The sequence below is a fragment of the Apodemus sylvaticus genome, chromosome 17, assembly GCF_947179515.1.
Source record: "Apodemus sylvaticus chromosome 17, mApoSyl1.1, whole genome shotgun sequence".
Taxonomy (NCBI): Eukaryota; Metazoa; Chordata; class Mammalia; order Rodentia; family Muridae; genus Apodemus; species Apodemus sylvaticus.
The window spans coordinates 44,304,131-44,314,269 of record NC_067488.1 but is presented as its reverse complement, the minus strand read 5'-3'; the positions used below and the strand labels follow the sequence as shown (position 1 = coordinate 44,314,269).

General features: G+C 49.0%; 1 protein-coding gene across 1 annotated transcript; it reads right to left on the bottom strand.

The window, feature by feature from the left end:
* Positions 1–5,238: 5,238 nt before the first annotated feature.
* Positions 5,239–7,720, bottom strand: Ly6l (lymphocyte antigen 6 family member L). Its single transcript, XM_052160246.1, has 3 exons — positions 7,569–7,720; positions 7,355–7,471; positions 5,239–5,930 (listed from the first exon to the last, which is right to left on the bottom strand). Exons 1-3 carry the CDS (start codon positions 7,648–7,650, stop codon positions 5,707–5,709), a joined length of 423 nt encoding a protein of 140 aa, XP_052016206.1. The 5' UTR covers positions 7,651–7,720; the 3' UTR covers positions 5,239–5,706.
* Between the last annotated feature and the right edge of the window lie 2,419 nt (positions 7,721–10,139).

Sequence of the window (10,139 nt, the reverse complement as noted above, 5' to 3'; positions counted from 1 at the left end):
ACCTTGAGCTTGAGTTCCTAACTCCACCTAAGGATGTGCGTGCATGAGGTCTGCAGTGTCCCCTACCCAGTCCTGAGGGGGTGGGGCCAAGTAGTGAGGACCCTGAGGGCAGTTTGCTTTTTATCAAATTCATGTTCAACAGAACAAACTGGTCGGGTGGGCCCCTCAGGCTCTCACGGGGCAGGTGGCTGAATGCCCCTGGTGCTCAGTTAGGTCTGTGAAGAGGAAACTTGGTGGTGAACTTCCAGTTCACTGCTTCCATTCAAAGTGTCCAGATCTTATCGCCTCTGAGCTTTCAGTTGGAAATTAATACTGAGAAAGGCAGCTGCAGTTTCTCAGATTCAACACATTTCCCATGAGAACATCTGTCAAGTAGTTTGAATGGATGAGTGAGAAAAATCTGGCTTCTCTCTGAAGCCCGAGAGCCACACTTATCGGGAAGACGAAGAATATTCTGCTGAAGGGGTCATTTTTATTTTGGAATAACCTTAGGTTTATTAAAAATAAGTAGCAAAAAACTGGATGCAGACTCTCATGCCTATAACTCCAGCATTTTGGCAGAGGCAGAGAGTCAGAAGTTCAAGACCGGCCTTGGCTATATGAGACCCTGACTCTAAAAACAAAACCAAAAAGTTGAAAAAAAAAACAAACCCAAAAGAAGTGTAAGAATTAGTCTCTTTATGTTCATTTTACAAATACTGACATTTCACACAACTATGGTGCAATTATCAAAACCACAAAATTAAAACTTTAACACAACTCTACTTCTTGTTTACAGAACCTGCTTCCTTCTGCCCCCATCCTCTGACACCTCCTCCCCATACCTCCTCTAGGTTTCTTCTCACTAGCTTGTCCAGCCTGTGCCTCTTAAATCCAGAGCAGGACCTCAGACTTGACTTTGTTTTTTATGACCTCAGCCCTTTAGGAATGCAAGGTCCCATCCCTGGATCTGCCCTTTGACTGCCACCCCATGCTCCCACCACTGCTCCCACCAGGGCTGGCATGACCATGACCTGCCCCCACGACACACCTTTTCTCCTCTCCATTAAAACCTGTATCTTGTGACGATGATATGTGGTACACCATATATGTGTTTCTTTAACACACGTAGATTTAATCTGTTTAGGGCTCACTGATTCTGGAACATTCGGGTGTTTATTTTATGTCTTTCTCTGAGATGAGAGTCGGGGATCCTCCTCAGAGTTTCACAGGCTGGGAGAGCCACTCCACCACTGAGCTACCCCACCCGCACCCTCTATCCCACCCCCCCCCCACTCCCGCTGTCATTTTTTCAAATGTTTCTTTTTACTGCGATGTCACTTCTCCACTGCCTCTGCGATACCTGCTACACATGTCATGGTTTCCAGTGTTACCCTGCTCATGTCTTCCCTGTTTCTTCTGTCCGTGTGCAAGTCAGCTGTCACCTTCGAACCGATGTTGGGCTTTGCTTTTTTTTCTTTACTTTGGCAGTGGCGCTTTATATGGCTTGCTTACATCCAGCTGTTCTTTGATGTCCTGCTTCTTTGCTGGGCTTTTCGCTTTCCCATTCACACCTAAAGTGCTTGCCATATGTGTATATATATATATACATATATATATATATATATGTATATATATATATACACACACACACGTATACACACATATATGTGTGTATGTGTGCATGCATATACATATGTGTATATATTGTATATATGTGTATATATGCATATATGTGTCATTAATATATATGTGTATATATACATTTATATATATGTACATTTCCCATATACATACACATATATACACATATAAATATACACATATATGCGTAACACACACATGCATATATATGTATAGATATATGAATATGTGTATATATTATATATACACATATACAGATATATACATATATACATACATATATACATACATATATATATACATATATGCATGTCATCTCGGCAACTGGCATCTGTTATCAGTAACTTTTTATTTCTGTGATAAAACATCCTGAGCAAAAGCAACTTACAAGAAAAAAAGACTTTATTTGGGCTTACAGTTCTGGAGGGAGAGTCTAGAATGGTGGGGGAGGCATGGCAGCAGGCAGCTGGAGTCAGAAGCTGAGCAGTCACACATTCAACAGCAAGCACAATGCAGAGAGTGGGGGGTGGCGGGGAGGAGAAGGAGGGGAAGTGGAGATTTGGAAGTGGGACTAGACCATGAACTCTGAAAGCCTATCTCCCTGCCCCCCAGTGACGTACTTCCTCCTGCAAGGCTGCACTGCATAAATGTTCCGTCTCAAACATCTCTGCCAATACCTGGTCCTATGGGGGCTGTTCCTCACTCTAACCACCTCAGCATCTATCGAACATCCTTGCCCTTGCTATCAAGGTTCCCGCCATCTTTAGCAAAAGAAGTGACTTTGGCATTGTGAAGCTGAACCCTCTTTGACTCTGATGGAACAGGCAGACCAGTGCCTTTGCTTCGAGGGCTGCTGGGGTCTATGTCCTCCTGCTATTGAAGATGGCACTGAGCAACTCAATTTCCTAAGCCTGGGTAGTGTTTGGACCCTCTGCTAGCCTGGCATTGCTTTCCAAAGACCCATCCCTTGACTGCTTCTGGCATTTTGCTGTTATCTCAAATCTCTCCTTTTGGCCGGAGACCTGGAGCTGTAGATTGCACACAAGGACACGTGCCACCTATGAAGAAGTCACATCAGGTTCGCAGGAAAAACGGAGAGAGGGAAGGCAGCCCAGAGCTGACTGCCGCTGGGTAGGCGGTTTTCAGCCCATCCTCTTGGAGGCGTGAGCCCCCTTGCCTCAGAGCTTAGGCATTTGCTGTTTGGTCTGGCAGTGGCCACTGCTGCGCAGACTCATGAAGATCCACCCGCCTCTGCCTCCTGAGTGGCGGGGATTGAAGGCTTGCCTCTGAGTTTTGAGTTAAAGCCTTGAAGGCTCTGAGTGACTTGCTGACTATCAGATGCTTTCTGTATGCCTTTCTCTGCCATTTGGACGGCCATGATTGTTTGGCATTTAGTTTAACCTCATGTGTAACATGTGGCACATGACTGCAGATCCAATCTTACTAGGAGCTTAGACACCAACTCCAAAGAGTGTAGAGTAACTGATACAGAGGTTGGGTGGATGAACTCAGCTGGGGGCCAATTCACCCAGTGATACAGCAGTCGGCTGTCTATAGGCAGTAAAGGGGAAAGAGAGAATAATTTATCAATGACCAGCAAACAAAAGCCAAAGGCAGGGACCAGCATTACCTGCAAGTTCTGTGGTTGCAGCTAAGGAAGCAAGTCAAGGATGGACAGGAGGAGGGTTTACTGTGTGATTATTCCCAGTTGGGCAAGAAGTGTGTGATTATCTCCTGGCTGGGCTTGGCCTAGGCTGTGTCTGGAGGATTAATTCATCTCAATAAAAGTACCCTAATCTTTGCCTAGTTCTAGCTATAATTCTCATTTTAGGAAGCCCCCCACACAAGCTCTTCCTTGGCTCTTCTCCATGGTGGGGGCCTTACTTGCTCTTTTCTTGGTAAAGTTTGCCTTCTCTCTATGCCCACTCATGTGTCCACATCCTTAATAATCACAGATGTGAGAGAAAGAACTCCAAAGCATCTGTCTCAGTTTGACATTTTTTTCTGTTTTTTTTTTCTTTTTTTTCAAGACAGGGTTTCTCTGTATAGCCCTGGCTGTCCTAGAACTCACTCTGTAGACCAGGCTGGCCTTGAACTCAGAAATCTGCCTGCCTCTGCCTCCCAAGTGCTGGGATTAAAGGTGTGTGCCACCACTGCCTGACTCAATTTGACTTTTGGTGACTTTTGTTTGGCTGGCACCTTAGTACCTGGGTCAATCACATCTGGGCTGAGAAAGGCCTCGTCAGTCTCAAATAGCCACCTCACCAGCAGAGGACCCAGGTGGCACTTACATGTAATCTTTTTCAGGAGAATTTAGCTCCGAGGAGCCACCCAGTCTGTGCTATCATGGCAAGATGGTCCTTTTAGTGCCTCCTTTCTTAGCATAAGCCAAGGAGGCTATCTCAGGCCTGGTACCCTGAGACTCTCAGAGTCCTAACACCCCATGACCACTACCCTGGCCGCTACTCTTTGGCCAGTGTGGGGAGTGACTGGGGCTAAAGCTCAGTGTGCTAACCTATAACTGCAGAGAAGTTCTTGTGTTAGTGGGGGGTGGGGGCTGGGAACAGAGACGCCAGACCACTGAACGGTTATGGACCATAGCAATCACTAGTTGGGAAGAAACTGCAGGATCCTGGGTGGAGACTATGTTGTACGCCCCACCCCCAGCCGCCTCAGCTGAGAGTGTGGTTCAGGAACCTGGAGAACAGGGTCAGGGAGGCATGCAGGTATGTGTGAACCACAGTGGGCAGAGGTACGGATCTGGGAATAAGATACCACACCCACCCATAGGCTCACTTGTTGTAGCGACTGAATCAATAATGTCCCCTGTGGGGTCAGGCTTTAAACCTTATTTACCAGCTGGTGAGAGTATTTTGGGAGGCTGTGGATCTTTTAGGAAGTTTGGGGGCAGGGCTTGAGGGTTCTACCTAGACCCTGGTCCTAGCTCCCCTCTTAGCTTTCTAGTTCACCCTGATATCAGCAGCCTCACCATACCCTCCCACTGCAGGGAGCTGGGCTCCACTGTGCCTTCCCCACCATGATGGGCTGAAACTGCAGGCCAAATACATCTTCCTTAAGTTATTGGTGTCCAGTCATGTGGTCACAGTAAGGCTACAATAATATATCTGTCCCATACCAAGGGCCTTCCAGAAACCTCCTTTTTTTTTCTCAGACACCTCTTCATGCCCGGTAGAGCCCACTCAGCCTGGTGAGCCTTAAGCTACCAATCAGTCTCCTAATCCCTCGTTGTGCTCCCTACCTTTTCCCTTACCCAGGGACCCTTCTAAGGCCAGGTAACCAGTCATGTCCACTAGGTCTCACTACCCGCAATGAAACTTCACCAAATGTGTTTTTACGCCACCTTGGCATTCTCTCCTGTCCTTGTGGCACTCGGGACTCTGCCCCCACCCCTTCCTCATACAGTGGCCAGTGAGCCCTCCTAGGACTCCAGGTCTGACTTTGGATTGCATGTTCACCCTATGCTGGGCCTCAGGCTTCAGGGACAGCTCTATGTTGTGTGTAACCATCTGTCACCTGACTGGGTGGTTCCCTGCAGATCTTGGCTGCTCTAACTATGGAAGCCATAGAAGAAGAGGGATGGATCCCCAGGGGAGGGGAGCATTGTAGGAACAGGAGCCAGGCTGTGGGGAAGCAAGACTTTACTGTCTCTGAGGAGTGAGATGCCGCAATCCCAGTGCATGAACGGGGGACACAAGTGGAGCAGTGTCAGAGTGTGGCTGCACTTCTGGCTTCATCACGCCCGTCTGCCACTCGCAGCTCTTGACAGTGTGCCAAGGGTCAAGCAAGGGCTTTCTTGAAGAAGCCGGTGGCCTGCATTGGAGATAGTCCTTGTCCGTCTGCATGAGGAGGCACAAGGTTTTATTCCTACTTCCTGGGCCAGGATGTCAGAGAGGAGCAGGCTGCTGAGTGCTAGGCAATGGATGTGGTGTCCTCCCTTCTACCTCCAGAGCTTTGCCTTGCAAATCCTGGAATGGATGAAGGTGGGATTTGAGGTGGAAATGGTAGACAGGAAGTGTTAGAAGGGTGTGTATGTTGGGGGAGGGTGTCACAGGACAATGGTCCTCATAACAGGGTGCAAAAGAGGCCCAGACCCATGGGCACCAGGAGCCTCCCTAGTAAGGCCCCGAACCCCTCCCAGCTCTCAGGTGCTCTGTTGCAGCGATCCCCTGAACAGCATCGTCTGGTGATCCTGGCCTGCATCTTGTTCAGTGTCCACTCAAAGATACTGTTGGAGTTGGGGCAGGTGACGGCACAACGCTTGCTGATCTGAGCTCTGCTCTTTGTACCTGCAGAAGAAAAGAGACAGCATGCGGCCCGAGAACCCTGAGGCTCCAGGGACGACGTGGGCAGGGGAAGCATCCAGCGTGGATGGCTGGATCTGCCCCGCTGGACCTCCTTCCGCAGTCCTTTCAGAGGCAAGACCCACAGAGCGTCAGGAGCTCTGCTACTCAGAGTCCCCACCAACTTAGGAGATGGCAGAGAGCTGAGGCTCTCTGGAGCAACCCCAGCTGACCCAGGAGGGGGAAGGGGCCAAAGGAGAGGAGGCCTGGTTGCCAAAAACAATGTTGCTTGGTGGCACGGAACTTCAGATGGCTAAGGATGTTCTAACAGAGCCTGTGGCCTCCTTGAAAGCCCAGAAGAGTCCTCCCCTCATGAGTGCATCAGAGCCTCCCAGAACACTTAGCACCCAAAGGAGTCCCGGTAGCCAACTCCCTATACAGAGCTACCAGCTGTTACCTTCCAACTGGAAGATCTCCGGAACAAAAGGCCAGGGGTGGGAAGCACGAAAGTAAAAGGTGAAAGAAAACTTAGGAGAAAAGTCACACACAGTCCCTCAGCTTCCAAATCTTCAACTACAACAAATCCCCTCACTGGGAGAAGAAAAGAGACCCTAGGAGCAGGACTGCTCCTGATGAGAACAGGGGCCTCGCCCTGGGGGTAGGGGGAGGATCCTGCTGTTTTCCTTGGGAAAATTGCACTTGGGAAATGTTGACTTCAACCTGACATAACTACAAAGGAGGAAGCACTTCAGTAAGAGGCAGCCAGATGCAGCACACAGTATCTGTGGATACTACTACAAAGGACCGGCTGTCAGGCCTCCCTGCCTGAGGCCCACACTGTACCACTCCTTCAGGGCTCCTCAGAGGCCAGCTGAAGCCATTATTCTCAGGAATAAGCTTAAGGAAACAGGAGATGCCTAAAGTTTAAGAATTACTCTGCAACAAACCTCAGGATGAAGTAGCTCTTAGGTGTCTGCAGGGTCCCAGGGAACTAGAGGCAGGACCTCCATGGGCGTGCTCACAACAGGTCTAGACGTCTTCATATTTTCTCCTTTCCACGGAGATGGGACAAGTAGGGTTGGCTTTTGTTCCATTATCCTAAGAGTGATCTTCCCTAAGGTCCCCCCTTAGGTCTTCCCTAAGGCCTCAGCAACCCCACGTGATGCCCCACCATGAGTGGATGGTCTTATAAAACCCGTCCCTGACTGGCTGGCTTATTTGGGAATTCAATGTCACATCAGAGCTTTTGTCCGGGGGAGAGTTCAGGAACAGATATGGCAATTGGGAGAGGAAAAAGAAGCGGTCAAAATTCTGACCACACCTTCCCGTAATGCCCAGCACCTAGAGGACATGTTGGGCCTGAGGGTGTGGGACCAGGACCCAGCCTTGCTAGTGGTCCTGGAGACGCCAGGGCTGGAGAACAGACTCACTCGTGTAAAGGAGAACCTCATTGCTCACGCAGACTCTTTCGCTGGCCTGGCACTCTACAGGCTGGCACTGGGTGGGCCAGCGAACCTTGAAGCATTGGAAGCAGCTCAGGTTTTGTGCTATGGACAAGAACACACGGCAGTGGGTACACAGCACAGGCCAGAACCCCCTCCTCCACCTCTACCCTATCGCCCTCCACCCCTGTCCGGTCCTTACCTGGCACTGCCATGGCTATCATGCCTCGGGAGAGTTCCACTGCCACCAGAGATGCCCAGAGTACCAGGAGCAGCCGGGTCATGTCTCCTCAGAGCCGGAGTCTTTGATGGATCCCGCACAGCCTTGCCCTGCCACAGCCCAGTGCACCCAGACTGTAGTGCCTGGGGGAGGAGGTGGAGCACTTGCTGGAATCTGCGTTCCCTCCTCAAAGGTTTTGGGGGGGGTGGATGCACCCTGCCCAAGTGGAGGAACAGCGAAGGGTGTGTGTGTGTGTGTGTCTGTGTGTGTCTGTGTGTGTGTGAGAGAGAGAGAGACACAGAGAGAGACAAAGTATTGGGGTGTGTGTTGGAGACATTAGGACACAGTCTGTGTTCTCAGCCACCTTTGCAGTCCTTATAGACATTACCTAGACCCACTTTACCTCAGGAAATGCTGCCTTAATCTGGAGGTGCAACTCAGTTTCATCTATGATTCTTCCCGAGGTCTGCCTTTCAAGACTGTCCCCTTAAAGACAACCCCCCTCCCACTACTGGGACCAGGGGCCACCTGTCTTTCCAAGCCTGTCAGTTCATTCTCTATTCCTGTATCTTCCTTCTCTTTAATGCCCCTCTCTCCTCTCTTTTTACCATTTAATAAATGTGGTGGCTTGAATGAGAATGGTCCCCATAAAGCTCAGAGGTTTGAATTTTGGTCCCCAGTGGGTGGAAGTCTGGAAAGGATTGTGAGGTGTGGCTTTGTTGGAGGAGGTATGTCACTGCGGGTGGGCTTTGACGTTGAAAAAAATCCACACCATTCCCAATTAGCTTTCTCTGCCTCATGCTGGTGGATCAAATATAAGCTCTTAGCTACTGCTCCAGCTCCAGCCCCACCCTTCCTGCCTGCTGCCATAGTCTGAGCCAGGATGGATATAGACTCTAACCCTGTGAAACTGTGAGGCTCCAAATACACTCTGCTGTAAGATGCCTTGGTTATGGTCTTACCACAGAAATACAAAAGTAACTAACACAACACATATTTATGAGACTTTTACATCTTTATAATCTTTACAATAGGTTGGAATCCATGAGATACGGCTCAGCAGATAATGCTAAGTGTTGTAGTAGGTGATAAATCCTACACAAATTGACCCGGTGTTGGTACCAGGAATTCGTTGCCCCAGTGTTCTGGGTTCCCAAATGAAAGACACACATGCAGCCTGATATTTTAATATTCCTTAAGCAGCTCAATGGTTGGGCCACTCCCAAACTTCCACGTGGCTAACACCTCTCCTCCTATACTCCTTATTACTTACTAAAATCCGTGTTCTATCTTTGCAGCCCTAGACGGAATGGGGAAGGGGTGGGGGCCGGGGCCCCTCTTCCCTGGCTCTTACATCATTGGCATGCTCACATCTGTACCTAACAGGCCAGGACTTTACTCCTTTCCCAGCATGGCGGTTCTAAATCCTCCTTCCTCTCTCTGTCCCCCTGCCTGAGAATTCTAAAGTCCCGCCTCTGTCTCTCTGCCCAGCCAGAAACTTTATTTATCAATCCAATCCAACTCGGGGTAGGGACCCTCAGTATCTTACATGTAGATTCTCATGCAATTTTGGGAACCCAATTTACATAATTTGAGCTTTAGACCAAATCCACAACAGATGAGGAACAGACTTTGGATCCCAATGCTTATGCAGGCAGGACATGTCATTGTAAATTCGACTCTGAGGGATATGACACTCTCCAGTGGCTTCTTCATGTAAGAGCACATCTAGACAAGCACGCACACTCATAGGCGCGCACGCGCACACACGCACACGCACACACACACACAAAATCTTTACAATGGGTCGGAATCCATGTAAGTCCCTGGATGGAGACCAACTGGAATGACAAGGGAGACGCGGCTCCCCAGTGTTCAGGCATGGTGCTGATGGTCGCCACGCCAACACAAAGGACTTGTCCAAGGCTGCACACTAAGAGAGGTACCTGCAGGGAGTGCTGCTATCTCACAAACACACACTCATGAACTGTAGGGAAAGGTACGTAGTTGACTGTAAAATATAACCATATTCCCATCACACACTTTGCTGAAGGTTCCAGGTCAGCTGAGGTCTCCTCTGCATTGGATTCTGGGAGCCAGTGGGTGGCCCTGAGCAGGCACAGGACTTGAGTCTTTCACAGTCTTTACTTTTCTTTTAAAAAGATTTATTTATTTATTATATGTAAGTACACTGTAACTGTCTTCAGACACACCAGAAGAGGGTGTCAGATCCCATTACAGATAGTTGTCAACCACCATATGATTGCTGGGATTTGAACTCAGGACCTGTGGAAGAGCAGTCCGTGCTCTTAACTGCTGAGCCATCTCTCCAGCCCCCTAGCCTTTGCTTTTTGCCTCAGGATTCCTAATTTAAGAAATGACAAAGGCCATTAACTCTTTCATTCCTACTCAACTTTTCTGGAAAACCTGGGCTTCCTGGGGACTGGAAATTCTTGGTTTTGGCTTTGTTTATTTTTGTTTTCTTAACACAAAGTTTCTCTTTATAGCTCTGGCTGTTCTGGAACTCAGGCTGGCCTCAAACCCAGAGAGATC